The 21,892-nt window shown below is 41.9% G+C and overlaps 1 protein-coding gene across 3 annotated transcripts in view; it reads left to right on the forward strand.

Moving 5' to 3' along the window:
• cyth1a (cytohesin 1a) overlaps positions 1-21,435 on the forward strand; it is a 39,679-nt gene extending 18,244 nt beyond the window's left edge. For 2 of the 3 annotated variants that reach the window (XM_040158101.1, XM_040158094.1), the window contains exons 2-13: positions 8,252-8,334; positions 10,504-10,568; positions 11,695-11,761; positions 11,857-11,975; positions 13,332-13,412; positions 13,660-13,772; positions 14,689-14,837; positions 14,943-15,055; positions 18,870-18,948; positions 19,044-19,112; positions 19,455-19,609; positions 20,668-21,435. In XM_040158101.1, the coding sequence (XP_040014035.1) occupies positions 8,252-8,334; positions 10,504-10,568; positions 11,695-11,761; positions 11,857-11,975; positions 13,332-13,412; positions 13,660-13,772; positions 14,689-14,837; positions 14,943-15,055; positions 18,870-18,948; positions 19,044-19,112; positions 19,455-19,609; positions 20,668-20,746 (1,172 nt within the window). In that variant the 3' untranslated portion in view covers positions 20,747-21,435. The remainder of the gene's footprint in view (positions 1-8,251; positions 8,335-10,503; positions 10,569-11,694; positions 11,762-11,856; positions 11,976-13,331; positions 13,413-13,659; positions 13,773-14,688; positions 14,838-14,942; positions 15,056-18,869; positions 18,949-19,043; positions 19,113-19,454; positions 19,610-20,667) is intronic. The other variant, XM_040158087.1, reaches the window with a different exon arrangement.
• Positions 21,436-21,892: the final 457 nt, after the last annotated feature.

Here is a 21,892-nt window from a genome sequence, read left to right on the forward strand (position 1 = left end):
CAGACATACCTGAGGCAAGTGTACACTCATGCTTTAAAAACACACCGCTAGGGACACGAAGAGGAGGAATACTGGGAATCTTGACCAGTCTTTTGGGCATGCATCTTTGGCTTCAGGATAATGCTCATGCACTATCCTTAACGTAAAAATACACGATTGTCTTCAGCACAGACTCCATTGTTAAACCGGAGTTTGGAGGTGATAATGATATAATGACTGGTCATATGAATGGTCAGGAGAAAGATGACCTGGCTTGAAGTGCTGACTCATAACAATAGCTCATACAAGAGCTTATGACTTCCTCTGTGTCTCTTTGGGAGGTGACCGGATGTGTCTAAAGAATAATACATACTTAGATATACAGTTTACCCTCAGATTCTGTACTGTTTTCCCGTCTTTGATGTCTTTTTTTTTTTTTTACTTGTTAGTTCTGGAATCACTGAGGAAAGATTTGTTTTATTAGCTACATGTGACTTTGAATAAATACCTTTTGAAAATGACCCATTTTTGACATAAGGCAGTCTTTATGACGTCTCTTTTGGTCTAGGTCGCATAATGCATCTTGCCCTCTAAAACACTGTTATGTGTATTTTTTTTAAGCGCGGGTATTAGGGTCAGTCAATATTTGTTTATTATTGTTATCCAATCATTAGAGCTACGTGTCAGAATCAATGTTTTTTGAGTACCAAGCAAATTGTGTTCAGATTTCTATCAGTTTCATGTCTTGCGATTCAAATGAGTCAGATTTCTACCAAAACATGTACTTGGTGAAACCTCTGAAAATGGCAATCCCTGTAAGCTTGACTCAACATATTTAAACACATATATATATATATATATATATATATATATATATATATATCTATATATATATCTATATATATCAGCATTGGAAGAAAGTCATGTGGTAATTGATTTATATAGGCTTATATATTTTGTCTGTGTGTGTGCGTGTGTGTGTGTGTGTGTGTGTGTGTGTGAGGAGGCAGAGAAGGGAATGACCACTGGGTGGAGCCTCCATGTTAATGGTAGTGACAGCGAGAGAGAGAGAGAGAGAGAGAGAGAGAGAAGAGGGAGAGGTAGTGAGAAGGGCTTTTTCCCCAATTGGATTGTGTCAGTGTCTGTGTGCTGTGAGCAGGCTGGGAGCTGGTATTTGTGCTGTATATCTGAAAAGCCCGGCAGTGTCTCTCCGCCTGACTGGAGGAGCAGGCTCCTTCTCTCTGCCACTTGACATGTCCACGTCCTGCTTGCCTGCATTAAACAGGAGCTGACATGGAAAGGGACCGCTGGGTCTTTTTTTTTTTTATATTTACATGAAGGTGGAGTAGTAAAAGAAAAGGAGCTCTCTGGAAAGACAGAAAAGTGACACTTCGGTGGATTTCTCTGTCAGGTTAGCAATTAAATTCTCCAATGATTGTGTTTTATTTGATTAACTGATCTTGTATTGTTCTCCACAAGGCTGTTTGTGTAGCTTGTAGTCTTGGGGACTTTGGTCAGTTTTCACTGATTCTGTTTCCACCCCCTACACACTTTTAAGAGATATTGTATGCTACAGTGATTAGAAAAGAGCTAAGCTGAGAACCCTACAGAGTATAAATCAAATTATATAAATCAAACCAGGAGTGGTTTGACTTTTTGTCCCCTGGACAAAATATGCCCGGGTGTCCTATCATTCTCCAGCCTGTCCTGGACTATGGCTTGTCACTCTTAAATCCAATGAATATAGCTCCTCTGACTGACACTTGAGATGATTGAGTACTGGTGCAGCGGGCAAGTGACAGGGCAGTATGGTGCTGTCAGTGGGGCTGAGGGTTTCTTTGTGTATAGGCGTGGACTTATTTTAGCTTTGACTGTCTAGGATGATATATCTGAGCAATAAAAGTGCAGAAGTTCATCCAGCGGCGGTGGCTTTATGACCACGGCTGTAGAAAGAGATTTCACTTCATCAGATGACTTCATTGGAAAAGAGGGATGATTTTGATGGTTTCTGGAAGCTGCGATGACCAACAAATGAATGTTGAGCCTAAACTTGGAAGTAAAGCCAAGGATGCTTAAGCTGTCAGTCCCTGTGCCTGGGCCTTGTCGAGGAATGCCCTGAGAGGCCACTTGCAGACACAAAGGGAGAGCTGTGATCATCCCACCGCTCTTCCCACTGTCTCTGTGTTCTCTTGCCATTCACCGTCCCACGCCTCCCTGGCCAAACACAGAGCTCCTTCTCCTGTTATCTCCCCTCTCTCTTTCCCCCTTCACCTCCCCCTACCTTCTGGCCAGGTCAGGTTGGATGCTTTATGGCTTTTTGATCCATAAATGGTGGACCTTTCCATTCTCGTTTGTGTTCTGTTTTTGTGTGTGGCAACTAAGGATCAGGAGGTCAGAGGTGAACAAGTTCTTTTGGGCCCATGCCCGTGTTGGCAACTGGCATTCCTTCACCGCCCCTGCTCCGCTTTGTTACAGGTTGTCTGGTTCAGAGGGAGTGTGTTCGTGTGTGGGTTCATGTTCGCGCGCGCGTGTGTGTGGTTTCAAATATTTAAAAATTTATATATATATAAAAATACATAAATAAATAAATGGGAGAGTCCCCTTGGGATATGCTGAAGTAATGAGATTCAGTCTTAGATCAGAGATCAGCAGATGAGACATTTCGCGTGTGTGTGCGCACATGTATGTTTCCCCATCGCAGTTCACATAATCGATTGTTTGTATGTGTGTGTTTCATGCTGAATGTATTAAACCTCATCATGAAGTAGACTGCTTCTTATTACAGCTGGTGCTCGTATTGATTTAGGAATGGCGGTTGATTGCAGACTACCCCAGACCTTGGAGGTGGAGGTTGCATTTCAGCAAGTTTAAGGGAACTATCCATGTAACTATAAGGAAAGAGGCTGTACAGCAACAATGGCCTTAAGGAACATAGGGGAGGGGAGAAGGTGGAGGAGAGCTTGAGAAATCTGATGTTCTTGGTTGCATTTTAGAGATGACAGTGGCTAGAAAGAGTAGATGAGAGGAGAGATGATGGAGGAACAAAAGAAGGAGGAGGGTAATCAAGTCTAATGGAAGTGTATCAGGACCATTTGGATGCTGTTTCTTCCGCAAAGATATGGAGGAAAAAAGCTGTAGACACAGAACAGATGAACCTCACGCAGGGAAAATTGCTGCTACCAGTGTCATTTATCTGCCCCTATCACTTTGTGCTCTTCATCAAAATGTAATCATGTACAGGCACAGAAACATGTGGCTACCAAAATAGATCTGTATCACTTTGCATTTTCCCTCAGTCAGCAGATCATAGGCAGCGTTGTCTTGTAAATATATTCACTGATGTCTCTGTCTGCTCCTATGAAGCACCAAGATTCCACATTTTGGTGTAAAACCTCCACAAAGCTTCTACCCTGTAACACTTGAGCATATACAATAGATGTAGTGAGAATACATGCCATGTCACAGTAAGCTGTGTCATTTCACAATTTAGATCTCTGTTGAGCGTAGAGATGTTTTTTAAGTACAACAATTTGTGTATCTTGTAACCCCGTCTAGTAGTTGTGTCACCGGGGCTGAGTTAGTTAATAAGTTTTTTTTTTGGTCCTTGTATACTAAGAGTAGCTCCCTAAATTGGGTCACATTTTCAGTGAGGGGGTGGATGAGAGATCCTGTGAGCACTCAGAATTCTAATTTCCTTATTTTCCAAGGGGAGTTCCTCAGTGGTCTGGGTGGAAATGAGACATCTGCTTCTTCTGCCAGGATGGCAATCACAATGCGTATTAGTCGGCTCTGCCACTGTGGGAGAGCGAGCTAAAATTGGTATCTCCCTTGATGTCACCTCCCCAGTGCTCTCCGCTGACCCAGCCCTCACTAGAAACTGCTTTGCCCATCAAGAAACTCCGCAGACACCCTTAGAAGCAAAAGTTCAGGACATACATGGTCAAAATATCAATATTAAACACATTGTGGTGAGTTAAAAATTTTAAAGGCACCAAAGATCCACCAGAAGAGTTTATATTAAATAAAATTTAGTAGTTGAAGGGGATGGGGATGGACCGACTCAGGAGTAGGCGCTATGATCATACTCAAAGGGAGTGTATTGAGTGTTTGGAATGATAATTTTAGGTTAAACAGCACTCAAGAGTAATGAGGGCCAGGGCACGGCAGGAAAAAAGCTTAGATTACACTGTCTCGGATTTGGCAAAAGAGCACTTGTGTCAGTACCTTACAGTAGGCATACCGTGATTGTCTGCTCTCTAGTCACACATTTTCAAATCACTTTGCACCGCCTTGGGCTCAGCAAGTTATTCAGCTCAGTAAAAGACTTAATGTGTTACTATTCTTTCAAAAAAGATAATAGGATGTTGTAATTTTAGGTTTCAAGTGCAAATTTTTTTTTTTTTTTTTCATTTTCTTAAATTGAATGTCATTCCCTGATACTTTTAAGTGTCCTGCAATGTTTCCTGACACTGACTGTTGTTTAATAATCTCTTCATTTGAAAGTGAATAGAGTAAGTGCCTTAAGATTGACATTTTTACAGTGATATAAAAATTGTGAATTCAGTGTCAATATCATAGTCTGGACAATCAAGTCAGATTGTGTTAGTGTTGAAAATTGAAATAAAAAGGAAGTTGTTAAGCACTGATACACTGCCAGGCACAGCAGGAAACTCACTGTGTCAGCCCCAGACTTCGGTGTGTAAGTGAAACACATGTGTGTGCGTACGCGGGTGCGTGTGCGTCTCGAATTTGTTCACGACTACACTCGATGCATGCAAGCCAAGGTGCATGTGCATGTGATTCCCCTGAATGACCTGTTTTCCAGGCAGCGTGAGTGAAGATGTGGGCGGCCCCCCTTTCTCTTTCAGCCCTTGGAAATCACTACATAGATAGAGGCCCTCTGCTTCTAAGAGGCTCCTGACGTCAGATATAGACAGGGCAGATGAGGAGTATTGTATCTCGTGAATATGGAGCAGAAAAGAACACATTTCCTCTCATATCCTATACTCTTCAAACTTTTTAATCACATCACTGCATCAAGAAGAGAGAATCTGTTTCTGTCATCACTCTATCTACTCTCTCATCACTCTGTCTTTAGCTTATTTACCCTCTCTTTCTTCTGTCTTTTTCACTTCCTGTCTTTTTCCGATGACAAGCTTCTTTTCATTGGCCCTGCCAGTGCAAAGGTTTACTGAATAACAGCCAAGCAGCGCTCCCAGACAAAAGCGGATGGGTTCCCCCCTCTTCTGCTGTGTTCTGGGAAATAACACCCACTTGGTACCCACCTCTGGCACTAGAGTGGGTGGGGCTTTTCCCTTCCCTGATGCGGTCTCGATTATTTTTGGTGGGGTCAGGAAGGCAGTGACGGATCCACCTGATTGGCTCTGTGAATAACTCTGATTATGTGGGTGACGTCAGAGGATGTGTGAGGTGGCACTGTGGCCCATTGAGGAGAAAACCTGCTCTTCAATCGCAGGGCCTGAGTGCCATCATGCATCTGCATTGCTGATGGGAAAAGACACTGATTTTCTACAAGCTCTTAGTTTGTGCTCTTGAGGGAGGCAAGTGAATAGACAATTTCCATCCCTAAATGATTACGTTCCTTTACTCAGTTTCTTTCTGTCTCCTCCACTGTGTCAAATTATAGTCTTTTGTGCCGTTCTTCTCCCCTGTTGGTCCTTCAATTTGTGGTACTCCTCTATGCCAAGAATGCTGTGGTTGTGTTGTGTAAGGTCCTGCTGTCCTGCGCTGTGTGGCGTGGTTTCCTTCAGTGTCCACTGGCCGCCAAACCTGACATCATGCTTCTAGAAAGAGGAATGGACTTCCTGCTTTAAGCTTGTCCTATCTTTTGCACTTATTTGTGCTGCTGAACACAAGGCCTAGCCCTGGGTTTGCTCATCGTGACATTAACTTGTCCAGTCGATTGGGAGTAAGGGTCAATAAATGCAAGAACACCCTCGCGTTCTCAGACCGATAAACCCATCTGTGTTTTTGCATGCATTTGTGCAATTTTTGTGCTTCCAAGTCTGTTTCTTAAATATTCATGTCTTCCCTGATATGAGATGCTCTCGAGGGACCTGTCTGACCAAGAGGAAAAAAAAAAAGGTTTCGCAACCATTTGTTTTGGTGTCTGTCTTTGCTCTACACCATACTATCAGCTCACCGTTGTCAGAACAAAGCTAACGTGGTTTCCATGGATACCCAGAATATTTGGGATGGATGCTGCTGGTTTGCCAGGGATACTGTAGACTGTGAGGTATGATGTGTGAAAGGTCATCCTCGAATGGACTACTGTGCTCCCCCAGCTGTCTGAAAACAAGATGGGAAGACGGGATCGCTTTGTTTTGGACCTCCTTAATAGCCTGCTATAAGGCTCCTGTTTTAGACTTACATTGTCCATTATTCCTGTGTCAAATACTAGCAGACATTCCAGTGAATGTCATGGGTATGTGCCTCAAGATGTTTATGTTAGCATGCCGGCTGTTGATATTAAAATAAGTGCTCTCCATTTTGCAGTATGTATTTTCTCTCTATTATATCCGTGAAATGCTGAATAGCCAAATTACTCCAAATTTGGATTATATCTGCCTCGCAGGAAAATTACACTTAGCTGATCTTTGTATTTTTTGAATTGTGAACGTTTGTTTGTGTGTGTTTCTCAAAGCAACATGAAGCTCATACATCCCAGATGGCTGGTTGTGTCCTTTATTTATTGATTGCTGTGCTTGATTTTTTTTTTTTTTTTTTTTTTTTGGCCTTTAATGCAGGTACACAGTGTCCACAGTTTAGCAACTCACATTTAAATGTGAATTTTACCTCTGTGGTTTTATTAGGATTACTTGGGACCAATGTTGAATTCGTTTTTTAATGCATAGGAGATAGGAGAGTAAAGAAAATGTTTGAGGAAATAAGAGCTTTGTTATTTTTTGGTCACTAATGGTATCATGGAAAGTTGTGGAATGAGTAATATAAGACCTTGTGTTGAGGATTTCCTGTGTCTTCAGCTTCATTACTGTTTAACCATTACCTTGTTAACCGTTTGCAGACATTCAGAGAGTCGGCCCCAAGCCTCGACCCCTTTAACCTTTGAACCCTGCTGCTGAGGTAATGAGGGGAGGATGAGAGTTCACGGTGGGGGCGTGTGCTTGGCCACAGGGGGAATCGGAGAAAGAGTCACTGAGTGACAGAGATGATCTTCTAACATAACACTTGAGCTGCTCATGACACTGTTGGGGTTCAGGGGGTGTTACTGCCTCTTGCTGAGCACTACATTGCTTCTAAGAGTCGACAGTCATTTAATGAGATCATTGTTCACGCAGGTTGTATCATGCGTTGTTATATCAATTTCTTCAGCAAGTGAAGACATGTTGTAAGCATCAAAATTTGGTCCCTCAGGGCATCACTGGGATTTTTAGAAATGCACAGAAAGTTACATATTTTAGATTCTCCAAGATTCTTTCAAAACTCACTGCCAATAAACAGATTACATGCAACCAAGGAATAGCTGTTTTATTTTAAGGTTATATATGGTCTTAAGACACTTGTTTACAAAGGGGACTGTTACTGCTGCTGGTGACTGCTGTACTGGTGTGATTTAGAGTATTGATACTAGTAGTGCCCCTTTATGCTTTGAGTGCAGATATGGTTTGCGCTCACACAAGCCCACAAACGCATTGTCCATCAATCAGGGCACATTGCTCGGCCCTAAGTCCTTGGCACAGACAAAGCTAATTACAGCAGCCTAAAGTGTGAGTGACAGGAGGTCTGGCAGTGCTTTGAGAACTGTCACATTTGTGCTACTCTGGCACTGATGCTCAGTGCTGCCTGGCTGACTTCAGCTGTTTCATTTAGTCACATAAAACTTAAATCCCCTTCAAAGTGTACCTGGCTGCTGCACACTTGGTGTAGGTGTTTTGCACACTTTTAGTGTGTTGTAGTTGTTGTAGAGGTTTTGTCTGATTCATCACTGATGCTGAAACAATGAAAGAACTTCCTCTACGCTCCTCTGCCCTGACCACGTATCAGCTGCTGCCGTAAAACATTTTCATGACTGTCATTGTGTGTTCCCTTTGGCTCCATATCTCTTGCCGTGAGCATTCAATAACCTTTTGATATCAAGAAATACTAGAGTGTTGTTATGTTATTTTTGTGCACTGTGATACCCTCAGGGATTTTCCTCCAGGGATGGATATGCATAGAAAAGGACAAAGGTTCCTTATATTTTCGGGCACCACTGTACTAAGCCATCATCTTCTCTCTCATCTCTCCACAGTGCCGGACGACCTCACCCCAGAGGAGCAGCAGGAGCTGGAGAATATCCGCCGGCGCAAGCAGGAGCTGCTGGAGGACATTCAGGTAATATTGGAATAGGATACGAGGTCTTTTGTAAATTTGCATGTACTTAAAACACATAAACAGAAGTAGGCCAGTGGACAGAAGTACAAAAGACAAGCATGTACCTTCATGTACTTTCATTTTCAGTTTTGCCAATATTTAGTAGAAAAAGTGAGACAAACACATTTTTTGAAATTTAATTAGACCTGTTTTAAAACTTTTTAATACTAAAATGTTAGTAATTTGAAAAAGGTGTCAAAAATTACACAATTCAACAGAAATTAAGTACTTGATTTTCACTAGTATTAAGTATTTTACCCATCTGAAATATATTTTAGGTTGTTTTAACTTTGTATGAGCCTTTATGTCTAATGCAAACTATGTTGCTTGGATCCAAAGATACTTATATACACTAGAACTTACCATAATAAAATATAAGTGATCCACCTATTGAAATGACTAGGCGTGAGATTAAGTGGCTCAGTGGGTGAGAGTATCTGATATTTTTATTCATTTATTTATTTTTTGACCTACAAGGTCCAGACACTAAAACTGCTCCTCCTCTGCTTTTTGATTAAACATTTACCTCATATCAAGTTTTTACTGCCTTTGTGCGAATTCCTCTTTTCCAAGGAGTCCTTCAGACATTACACCCCAAGTGGAATGTGAGGTATTTCCTACTAAGTGCTCACTTCCTTAGCAAACCATTTCTGTTTAGTCAGTCGTGTTTTGTAAATTTACTGTCATCAGGGAACTCTATTTATGGATAAAGTTATCTCTTTTGGGTGTTTTTATTGCAGTTTGGTTTTGAATGTAGTGTGAGTATAAAAATAAGACAAAGCACACGATTCTGCGTACAGGTAAAATAGCATTATGCTCTTATGAGGGATGTGCTCATGCAGCCAGTAGAATAATCTCATGTACTCTCTGATTTCCAGAGAGAGCCAGGATTCAAATCAGCTCAGTGGGTTTTTTTTTTATTTTTTTTTATTATTATTCCTGTCCATGGCTCATAATGATTTTTTTGGCTGTTGCCTTAACCCAAGAGCACAGCTGATTATTCTAGCTCAGGTAAGTCCTGTCACTCAGTAACCAGCTCCATAAGCAAATGACAGACAGACTGTCACGCCCCGGCAATAAATTGGCCTCAGTATGTGACAGTAGGTGACTAAACCTCCTGGCCCTGACAGACAAATATTGGAAGCGAGAGCCAACACCCTCTATTTTATGAGCCTGGGCCACCATCGCGGCCCGTCCCCCCTTTCTGGATACCACTACTGCCCCCATCCTCTCCTACTCTGTGGTCTGCACACTGACCCCTCTCCTGTTCCCTGATTCCCACAACTGGGTCCAGCATTCAAGACCCCCCCCCCCCCCCCAACCACCACCACCACCACCACAACCGCCATTATCCTGTATGACCGCAGCCTTTGTTTGCAGAGACAAGCATCTGAGGAATGTGTTGTGATTGCGCAGGCCTTGAAAACACAGATGTTCCCTTTGTGGCTTGGCCTATAGTGAGTTGGTATTATGCATGAGAAATGATATACAAACACTGTGGCTGGATATGAACTGAGAGCCTGGATGATTGTAACCTTTACTTGAAGTGTTTAAGCCTCTTATGATCAATAGTAACCAAGCTCTCACTGTACACAGGACTTCTCTTATGCTACAGTCTATTATTCCAGACTTTCATTAACCTGACGTCACCCTCTCCGCCCTGCTACCCTCTGCAACGGCCTTACCGCGCCAGTCTGGCACCAGCGGGCCTGGCCCTATTGACTAAATCTGCCTCTAAGGCCATTAATCACTAAAACTCCACACAAACTATAACTCACTTTTATGCTTTCTTACTCCATTTGTATTGAGGTTATCCCCGAATGTTCTCCAACTAATCAAATTCAGAATGAGAGGATTAGTTGGGAGAGCAGACACACAAACACACGCAAACACACACTCTCTGATATGGCATATATAGAAAGTTACTCCCAGTGTTTAGTTTAAGAGAAATGAGGAGAGCTGAATGTGCAGCAGTGTGTGAAGCAATGTTTGATACCTTGCATGTCGTTTGTTCACACCCTTCCATGCGTCCTGGTGTCAGGAAAATTGGTGGAAAAAAGTTGAATTAATTCTCTTGTCATACTCATCACATTTTAAGACTAACCCTTCTGTTTTGTTTTTTTTCTGCAGCGGCTGAAAGATGAGATAGCAGAAGTAACAAGTGAGATTGAGAACCTGGGTTCCACTGAGGAGAGGTAAGAAAACGGGGCATGACTCCCCTCCCCAACACTCACATTTCCCTCTCTGTTTGGCCTCTATTAGCTTAGCAAATGAAGCTGTCAGTTATTGGTGTTTGACGGCCAAATCGGGCCATCCCATCACACCAAACACCCTCCCCAAATTGGGCATGCTTTTAAGGGCGTTTTTAAATGTTTCATCAGGCACACCCCCATGATGGGAGGCCTCATTGAATAATGCAGTGGTTGCATGGGCAGCAGCAGACAATGGATGGTCTCAAGGGAGGGAGTGCTCGGGTTTGGCCTACTCAAGTGAATAGGGATCCCATCAGCTACCGAATATTCCTAAAGCGCTCTCACTTGGCTCTAAAACCCATTAAGGGTTACAGCAACTTCTTGTGATCAAGGTTTCCTATGATTCACTTAAAGACAGTACATGATCATCAGTATGTGCTGACCCTTTTGCACAGCAACTGTGTAGTTGAGTGTTGGACTTTGGCAGACGAAAGCCAAAGGAATGCTGGTGTGAGTAATTCAGTGGGAAGAAGTGGTGACCTCTGACCGGCTGGGGATGGAAATGTAACCATGGTGATGGTGGACTCTTGGAGCGCACTTTGACCCTGAATAACTCGAGGCCTGAGAAATGAGAGTTTCCCGTATGCATTTCTTCCCCCTTGTCATCATGGTCAAGGGGGAAGAAAGGCTGGCCCCGGTCAAACACATGAAAAATGTTAATGGGAAATATGCTTTCAGGAAATTAAGTGAATACATCTATTAAAATGGTCTGAGCTATGTTGAATAAGTACGACGATGGACCATCCATCAATTTAGTGAATTTGCATGCAATTTGATTTCTCTGAGTCATATCGAAGAGGCCTGCATGCACATTGAGTAATTTTTAGACAAAAAGGCTAAAAATCACTGTTTCCAGCCTCTCCAATGATAATATTTTCTGGTTTTCCATCTTTTAATAATTTATAGACCAAATGCTTAATTAATTAATTGAGACAAAAACTGGCAGATTAATCGATAATGGAAATAATTGCTAGTTGTAACACTGAACTTTTTTATATCAGAGTTTGTTCATAGGCAAAATTGTGTTCACATAAAGAACAACTAACAACTGATTTTTCTGATGTTTCAGGAAAAATATGCAGAGGAACAAACAGGTGGCCATGGGCCGTAAAAAATTCAACATGGACCCCAAAAAGGTAGGTTGAATAACTGTTATGATTCTGAAGAAAAATGATTTCTCCCACATGTTCTCATAAGCAAGATGTAACATGGGGCGCTGTCTCTTTCTCAGGGGATCCAGTTCCTAATCGAGAATGACTTGCTAAAGAATACCAGCGACGACATTGCTCAATTCCTCTACAAGGGCGAGGGCCTCAACAAAACAGCCATTGGTGATTACCTTGGAGAGAGGTCAGGATAAAAATTGACTTTTTCCTCTATTTAACTTCCTCCCTCTCATACTCTCTATCATCATTCACCAGCACCTACGTGGTTGAAAAACAAAAATCAAATAGTGAGCGCATATTTTCCGTATTACTCCGCTTCCGTTTTGTCTGGCACACACCCATCCTTTCCCAAACACAGTTATTGGTCCCACATTCAGACCGTCCCGTCAAGAAGATGTCCGTTGCTCAATATTCTCCATCTGTGTGTGATTATCTTACTCATTCATAAGTAACAATGATAACACAACTTGGGAATGCATGTGTTTGAAGGCAATTAAAGTGCGTCACATAATACAGGAAATAGTGATGGGCCTGATGTATGCACTGCTCTGGGACTACAGGGCAGGCAGTGTTACAGTCAGGGTGTGGTCTGTGAGGTCAAACCAGGAAATGGAGCCACGCTGTAGATGGATGCTCTCTGTTTGGTTGTTATCAAGATCTACGAGGGTTTCCTATTCTGCAAGGAGGGGCTTGAGAAGCGGGGGAGGCTTCAGATACGATCGGTCACTTGTCAATCGGGAATAGTAGTGACTGGACATGACCCTGTCAACAAGAACTCCTTAGAGCCATTCCATATTCCCACAGGACAGATGATTTACTCTGAAGGGCATGGAGGTCGGGAATGATGTCATGATTGAGATTAGATGATAAACGAAAGGGGATGCAGGGTGTATCCTCCTCCATTGGGTTTGATTGGGTAAAGCAGCATACCACTGATCTCTGAGGCCCATGTGAGCCAGATCACACCCTGAGCTGAGTCAACAGACACGTTCCTGATGGGGCCTACTTTCAAAATGAGGCAGCGATCAGACTTTTATAAAGAGCTTTGAACCAAACCAGTAAAAGCACTCTTTAGTCTTAACCTTCATTAGCATCCATGAAATCACGCCTTAAAATTCACTTTTATAGCTTTGGGTCATGATCTTCCTATCTATGACTGTAATCGGCCATTTCAATAACTGATTAATTATTTTCCAAGTCATTTTCCGAGCACAAATGCAAAACGTTTCCTGGTGCCAGCTTCTCATTATAACGATTTGATGCTTTTCTTTACATTATGTGTTTTGGACTGTGGTCAGACATAACTAGAAGTCAATGAAAGTGTAATGGGCATTATTGGCTATTTTATGATATTTTATGGTACAAACAATTAATTTATTATCTAGAAATGATTGTCAGATTAATCGATAACTGTAAGATGAAAATAAATGTTAATTGAAACGTAATATTTTGCATATTTATTTTGTTTTGCTGATGCAGAATATCTTTTGAATTTACCAGTAAGTATAATGTAAAATGTATAATGATTTGTCTCCTATAGAGATGAATTCAATATCCAAGTCCTCCATGCCTTTGTGGAGCTTCATGAGTTCACAGACCTCAACCTGGTTCAGGCCCTAAGGTAAGACAACATGTTCCCAGAGTCTGCTACAGACTCATCAAGTTCTTGGCTAGATCCTCATAGTAGCTTTCCCCTTCTTTTTATGTCAGTAAATCGTGATGAAGTCCCATTTTTTAAGAGTCACCTTATTTGTATTTTGTAAGGACACAGCTGTCAGTTCCAGTCTCATGCATGAACAAAAATAAATTCGTCTTTTTCACAGTGGAAGTGAGTCTGTCGCTGACTACTGAGTTGTGTCCCCTGACAGACAATTCCTGTGGAGTTTTCGACTACCGGGAGAAGCTCAGAAGATCGACCGCATGATGGAGGCTTTCGCTCAGCGTTACTGCCAATGCAACTCTGGCGTTTTCCAGTCCACAGGTAGCGCCATCGTGCTTTACAGCCCGGCTTCCAGTGCCGTCATGAAAAGCTGTAAATGTGTGAACAGTGACACAAAGAACAAAATGACTTCAGTTTGTCTTGTGTCTTGATAAAATAATGGCAAATATAGATGTGAACCGCATCTAAGGGTTGAACAGGGGTTTTTATCAACCACCATAAAAGTCTTATTTGTTGATTAATAAGTCTAAAGTTTTGCCATGAACTCTTCCCTTTAAAACACTTGAGGTATTTTTCCATTGTTTGCCTTTTTAGAGCAATACACAATCAGTATTTGTCAGCAATATTGATAAATACAGTAAAATTCACAACCAGAATAAAGATAAAAATTAATTTTAACTTTTTATTTTTCATTTTTATGGAACTATACCAGATAAACATTTGTCTTCCCTGTTAGTGGATGCACTGTTTTTTCCATATTGCACTGATATCCAATGGCATGTTAATATAACTCGTATCTCAACTTCTTTATTTAGCAGACACAAAGTCTGCTGAGGTAAACTGTGTTATGGAAGAGTGTCTTGCTTTTGGGGGAATAATGCCCCTAGCAGACAGCCAACTGCCTCAAACACGAATGCAGATGGATGTGAATAATGCATGGGACGTCTCAACAGCCTAGCGGGCCAGATAAAGTGCTGCTGCGTCAGCCACGTGCCGGCCACATTGTCTTTTAGCGTTCCTCTCTGTTTGTCTGCGGTCTCTAAAGTGCGGCCCTTTCAGCTCAGCTAATTTACATTCATATTTAAACACCACATTAAACACTCATAGAAATTTTATGGTAAACAGCAACCTTTCACTATCTCGTAAAGCTCATCCCTCCCTCATAGCGTGATCTCTCTCTCTCTGCGTGCGTGCGTGCCTGCGTGCGTGCCTGTCTGTCTGTCTGTCTGTCTTACAGATACTTGTTACATCCTGTCATTTGCCATCATCATGCTAAACACCAGCCTCCACAACCCCAATGTGAAGGACAAGCCTTCTGTGGAACGGTTCATCTCCATGAACAGAGGCATCAACGATGGAGGAGACTTACCTGAAGACTTGCTCAGGGTGAGGAGGGCTTCCAACCTCATCTGTGATTTCTCCACTGTGGCCCTGTACCTTTCTGTGATCTCAGACCTGCCCTGTATTCATGGTCAGCTCTCTTTATTGCAGAATCTGTATGAAAGCATCAAGAACGAGCCTTTCAAAATCCCAGAGGACGATGGCAACGACCTCACACACACTTTCTTCAATCCAGACAGAGAGGGCTGGCTGCTAAAACTGGGTGAGTGACACTGGAAATAAATTATTTGGACACATAATAAATTGCCAAAATGATGGTTCTGATCACTATGCCTGTGCTAACAGATAACTTTGCATTGTGTTTTCATAGCAGCGCGTATTGTTGGATTATCTCAAGGTTGAAAATCAGCCTGCATAAAGTGATAACCAGTGTCCCTCCTGAGGTCAATAACCTGTGTATATGCAAATGTGTGAGAATTAAGTTGCTTTAATGTATTATGAATGAGATCAGACCAACACTTGAGGAGGCCTGTAACTTTTTTAGACAGGGCATATTCATACACTGACATACACACGGAAAAATACTGACTTTCAAAGCTTATAAATCAAGTGTGTGCACATACTCAAACTTGCATTTACTCTAAATACAATACAAATATAGTATTTCAAATAAAGTTTTGAAATTGATATATAATTTTTTTCCATTGATGATGGTTTATTCCCCTTTTTCTGTGGGACATTTTGTCCTCTGGAATTTTTATTTTAGATTTGAAATGCATACTTTGTCCCATTGATGAAACTCACAACAGGCCTCTTTAATAGTAAAGGGTGCGTCTCAGTATTTTTAATTATATTTCCCCATGAGTGTTTACGAGTGTTTGGTGAACTTTCAAGGGTCTTTTGCTCCTGACCCTTTGATAATTTCTAACTCAGCCATACATTTGGATACACACACATGTACGTACACACACACGCACCTGTATCATTACAGATGTTTCATAGGATGTCACCTGGTACTTTGACTGGTCACAATCACTCTACATGCAGAAAAGCACAACTCTGGACCCCTGAACTTTTCATCCTCTGTTTCCTCTGAGATCTCTCTGTTGTACAGATTCACAATGAATTTAATAAAAAAGCATTAATGTGTGAGGTGACATTGAATCCATTTGCTGTGAATCTTTACAACTGACTACACCAAGGGAGTGAGGAATTACTCTTTCTCCAATGACTCCAAATTGGAAGATTGTAAGACAATCAGGGTGGAAGGTAAATTACTGGACATAACAGAAATGGACCCAAGTGGAGGCGATATTTCATGTAGTGCTTTACAGTAGCTCTCACAAGTTCACATTGAGTAAAACTCCCCCTTGTGGACTGATATAATAACAGCAGTTTTGTAAAAATGATTTGACCCTCATTATTAAAGTCTTTTAAAATGAAAAATTGTGAAGCAGTGCATAAAAGGCCTCCTTGGAACCAAAATTAACTGTGGTGCTATAATTCTTTATAATTTAATTTGATTTTTTTGTTTCCTTTTCCTCTTTGTTTGTTTGTATGTTCCCATGATTTTGGCTGTTGTCTTTCCTCAGGAGGTATGTACACCTGCTCTTCCCAAACGCTAGTCCATCTCTCAGCTCTCAGGTGCTTTTGGTGGTCTGCCATGCTTTTGTTCTCTTCCTCATTTTTTTTTTTACATTCATACAGGGTTTTTTTGTCTAAATTTTTTTATTTATAATGTTTGTCTCTCCACTGAGTCATTTGAACTTCTGATGTTTGTCTGTTCAGTCTGTCATTGACTTGGTGGTTTGTCCGAACTCTTTTATCTCTGTGGGTGGTTGCCGAGCAGTCGCCGGGTGCATTTGCCACCCTGTGGGCTTGACTTGGGGAGCTGATTCTATGTGACCACTCTACTGAGCAGTTTGACCCTCTTTTCTCTGTATGCTGTGGTGGTCGCTCTCCTTTTACTCTGTTTTTTTTAGAAGCTGCATTATACCTTTTTTCCATACAGCAAGCACAACAAAGGACTTTTCCCTAACTCTCTAAATTGATCATGAACCCATTTTCCCATTGGCTTATTGCTGTATGCTCTCTGGTAGCATGGAAAGGGAATACTGCACCTTTTCAGTAATGTCGCTCTGCTCTCCTTATCTCATTCTGTAAATGAATCTGAAGGGAAACAGTGTGGTTGCGGCCCGGTGTGGTGCTGGGCTGGACTGGACTGGACCAAACTGTGGAAGAGAAGCGTGGGCAGAGGAGTGTGCTGAAAAGGCATTCATGGATGCTTAATATGTGCGTGAAGTGCACATTGTTTATAGCTGTTGTAATTAGTGCAGCTTTTCTATTAATTACAAAAACAAGAGTCCTTATATGGGTGTGAAAGGGTGGTAAGTGAATGTGATTAGTGTTTTTCAATTTTTTGGCACAAAAATTAAAAAACAACAAATGAATCCATTAAGTAAGAAGAGAGTCAGTTTCAAATTCAACCTGGTAAGATGAATCATTTCCAAAAAACATGGACTGGATATGATTTACAAGAAAACCTTTTCCCTCTCAACCTCCACTTGCCCAGGCTCCTCCGCAGTTCTGTCTTGCATGGGTGACTCCGTCCACTCAGCTCCACTCCAACCTAGCACCGTCCACACACCCACAGCAACAATCTGCTGGGACGTCCACCTCGTCCCAGAAATTCTTGCACGGGAGGAGGTCGTCTCTCTTTCTCAGAGTGACAGGAACTGACATGACCATCACACCAATCACAAATCTCCGACCAACCCAATCAACTTTCAGGCCGTCAGCTGTGTGATTCTGCCATCGCTCTGTGTTTTCTGTTTGTCTGCTTCTTTGTTGCAACGTGCTGACGAGTCGAGATGTGGCGAGGGGCTCTCCATCTCTGCCTGTCAATTGAAGCGTGTCGATGGCATCTGTAGATAATAACAAGAATAGACTGAAGTGTTTGGCCTATCATGACGTCTGTGAAATGATGGGATATCATATACAGTGCTAATGCTGTTATATGATAAAACAAGTGTGTTCAATATGTCTGTATATAAATGTCCTCAAGGAATCCTATCCTGGTAGATGGGTTTCACAATGCAGCTCTTTACTAACATTGGTGGTGGGATAGTCTAGCCTAGTCTCCTCGAGGCTGAGGTCATTATGTCATGATTAGAAAGAAACATTGTCGCCTCATTTACTGAGCCCTGCTCCTGTATAACTGAGAAGTCACTTAACAGAGCCAAGACAGGAAATTTAAGTCTGAGATGCCTGGAGATCAGCCGAGCATTGCTCCAGGCACTGAGCTTCCTGCCCCACTCAGTTTGTTGGCATCCTATCCTCCCAGAGCAAGGCTGCCATCTGCTACTGGGATCAGGTTTCCCCGCACAGGAAGTACGGGTGACAAAGGGTGTCAGAGGTCAGCTACAGATCAGTGAGCGCAGAGTTAACCAGAGAGCCCCTACTGGGCGTGAAAAAGGCAGGGACTTAATCCTCAATAACTCGGTATTTTCCGCATTTAGCCCTCATAAAGTCATTTGAGTGCTTTCCACATTTCTTCTAGTAACTTCATTTCGGTGGTAGTTCATTAAGTTCAGTGAGCACATAGATCTGTTTCCTGTCTATTCTATTCCTGCGTTGCCAGACTTATTCCTCTGTTTCAGCAAGCAAGGAAAGAGAAACAGGGCAAAGTAAGTTTCTAGACAAACCCAGACATTTATGGAGGCCTGTAGCTTTATCGTATAGCATCTTCACATCTACTCCAATTAACATAAAAACACATCAAAGGGAACACGAAAAAATAATAAATGGTTATAAAATCAAGAAAAATACCCAGAGAGCTGAAGGCTAAGCAGTCCTGACGATGGTGGGGGCATGGTGCAATGTGGTGCAATGGTGGATCAGGGTGAACAGCAGGGTGTTCTGGGTAAAAGGAGTTGTCTGGAGCCCTCATCTGTCTGTCTGCCCATACATCTGTCTGCCTGTCTGCTGCTCGACCAGGTGCTTCGGTGCTCATTTTTCTCTTTCTCTCTCTCTCTCTTTCAATTGTTGAGCCTCTCTGACGCTTGCTGTTTGCTCCACAGGGGGACGAGTAAAAACCTGGAAAAGGAGGTGGTTCATCCTCACAGACAACTGTCTGTACTACTTTGAGTACACCACAGTAAGTACAGCACAGTTTCTCTGTCTCAGTGAAGAAGCTACTTTCTGTGTTCCCGTTGTTTCCTGTGTGCATTTACATATTTTATATTTGTGCAGGACAAGGAGCCCAGAGGAATCATACCGCTGGAGAACCTGAGCATCAAGGAGGTGGAGGATAAGAAACCAGTAAGTTCAGCTCCCTCTACTGGTTTATTCTGTGATTATACACAGTCAGAGATTTGGATTTGACTCCCACTTAACATATTTTTGAAATTGTCAACAAAGAAGGACTCTTCCCCAAAGCTGGCCATTTACAAAACTGCCAATGTGGATTATTTCAGATAGTAGATTATTATTTCACAGCTGTGATGCGTACAAGTCACAGCTTTGACACTTGAAGATTACTACAAATCAAACTGACTGACAGGGAGTTGCATAGTATATAAAGTATATAAATATCTTTTAAGGATGCCTTTAAGGCCTTTTACTTTGTATAATTTCTAACCTCCATCCACTTTACTTCTGTAGAACTGCTTTGAGCTTTTCATTCCTGACAACAAAGACCAAGTGATAAAAGCATGCAAGACCGAGGCTGATGGACGAGTTGTGGAGGGCAACCACACCTTCTATCGTATCTCTGCCCCAACTGCTGAGGAAAAAGATGAATGGATGAACAGCATCAAGTAAATACCCCCCCCCCCCGTTTATTTGTTGTTGTTTGTTTGTTTTTTGGCTATAGGTTTTCAAAGTCTGAAACTTTGGGCCCAACCTCAGACAAAATCAAACATAAAAAAGCTAATGGTGATGGGTTTTGTCATTCCTCTTATTTTTCTCTTTCTTACTTGGATTTGGGGAATAATTATGCTCTAAATTTTGGAACCACAGTTCCCATAATTTGGGGGAGGCAGTATTCAATAAACTCCCATGGAGTAAGTTAGTTAGCTGTGGCTAACTAACTAGCTCTTTTATAGCCTATATTTGTTTACATTTTGCAAACTGACACCATTAAAAGTATGCATAATTAGCTATTAGCAGTCCCTATTTTCCTGACAGTTTTCACGTTATTATTTTGATGCTGAAGAAAACCTAAAAAGGTGATGATTCACAGGCAAGTTCTGGAGTTATAACAAATGTATTTTTGTCTATGAATTGGAAGCGGATTTATGGGTGTTTCTTTGATATCTTTAGCAAGTGCAAGTCACACTGAATCTAAAAGCGTGTGTGTGCGTGTGTGTGTGTGTGTGTGTGTGTGTGTGTGTGTGTGTGTGTGTGGTCAAATTTGACCTCTCCCCCTCCACACCGACCCTTTGAAAACCTCAACTGTAGTCTTTTCCTGATTTTCACACATAAATGTCTGGATGTTCTCGTTTGGAGCAGATTGTTTTAAACTGATTTTGACTTGGCTGCTGATCAATGCAGTGTACATGTCTTCATGCGATTAGCACAGTTTAGAAAATGTTCTCGTGACCGGACGTAAAGGAAAAAACCCAAATGCTGATTATGCTGAGTAGTTCCTTTTAAGTAGGCAAAGGAAAAAAAAAAGGTTAAACCAGTACTGGCTGCGCTAATGTTATTTTTACAGTCTTAACTCAACGTTGACTTTAACAAAGATCCACAGGTAAATTCTAAGACTTTTTAAAAATGAAAAATGAAAAAATGTCTAACATTACAGCACCGTAAGAGTGCAGCAATTTGAATACCTTTCCTTCTCTGACATTTTCCTTTGCATCTGTGCCCACAGAGCTGCTATCAGCAGGGACCCCTTTTACGAGATGCTGGCAGCCAGGAAAAAGAAGGTGTCGTCCATGAAGAGGCACTAGAGCTGCTCAGCGCTCCTGATGTTGCACTTGACAGAGCAGGGGGTCCGGGTATCTGTTCGCCCTGTCTGGGCCGGTGCAGAGGCCACGGTTGAGGTCTGCCTCATAACTCTCCAGGGGATTTCTCTAGGATACATACTAGCTCTGGCTTTGGGACTCTACTGGCCAGAAAAACAGGAAGCATGCTGGGGTTTCTATACAAGAGTCAGGGCCAAAGCCTACTGTAACCTCCTGTCTGAATTTCTTCTTTCTCTCTCAGCTTTGTGTGTTCAGTCTGTCTAAAAAGCCAAAAGGGAATCTTGCTGCAGCAAAATCCCCTTCAAAGATGCTTTAAAAAGAACTAAATTCCCAAATACATTGCATACGTATACAACATGCATACACTCATGCAGTCCCCCGTAGCACACATCGTTTTAACTCAGCAGGTCTGACCGAGTGTGGCGTCCCAATCAAAATATTTCTTGCGTTATGAAAGAAAAGTTAACACCTTTTCTTATGTGCTTTAATATGTGTCTATTTTTACAGCTTTTTCTCTCGGTTCCTCTTGAGGCTTTTTTGTTTGTTTGCTTTTGTAAAATAAAATGGTCTTGCAACAGCAACTGCAAGGGTGGGGGGGGGGGGTTATGAATTGCCAACTGTTAGTGATTTTATAGAAAAATAAGAAAACAAAAACGTTTCTGCTTTTTTTTTTTTAAAAAAAAAAAAAAAAAAAAAAAAAAGTTGCCACTCAGGAGATTGTTATGCTGTTCTGAAACTTTCTATGTCAGCGCCGATGTGGATCCTGTTCACGACATGACAGCCACGTGAGGAATGAAAACCTTGTCTGTGTCCCAGACTGAACTGTCTTTGTAAATGTGAGGCTGCAGTGTGGGGATGTACCGCAGCAGGTGAGGGGGGTCTGCTTGTCTGGACAGGGTCTCAGTGTTGGATCTTGCTCTCTCTGTTCATTTCCTGAAGGTCCCGGAGATGCATCCTGGGGATTAGTGTCTTTTAAAGGGACGTGTGTCCTTGTGACCCTGGGCCCCTTTTTTTTAGGTCTTAGGTTGTCTGGAAAACTGACATGTTGGCCCCTTTTTATTTTCTCTCCCCATACAATTTTTGCTCTCACCTTCTCAAACACAAGACCACTTTCTATTACTGTAACATAAA

The sequence above is a fragment of the Xiphias gladius genome, chromosome 3, assembly GCF_016859285.1.
Source record: "Xiphias gladius isolate SHS-SW01 ecotype Sanya breed wild chromosome 3, ASM1685928v1, whole genome shotgun sequence".
In the NCBI taxonomy this organism is placed as follows: domain Eukaryota; kingdom Metazoa; phylum Chordata; class Actinopteri; order Istiophoriformes; family Xiphiidae; genus Xiphias; species Xiphias gladius.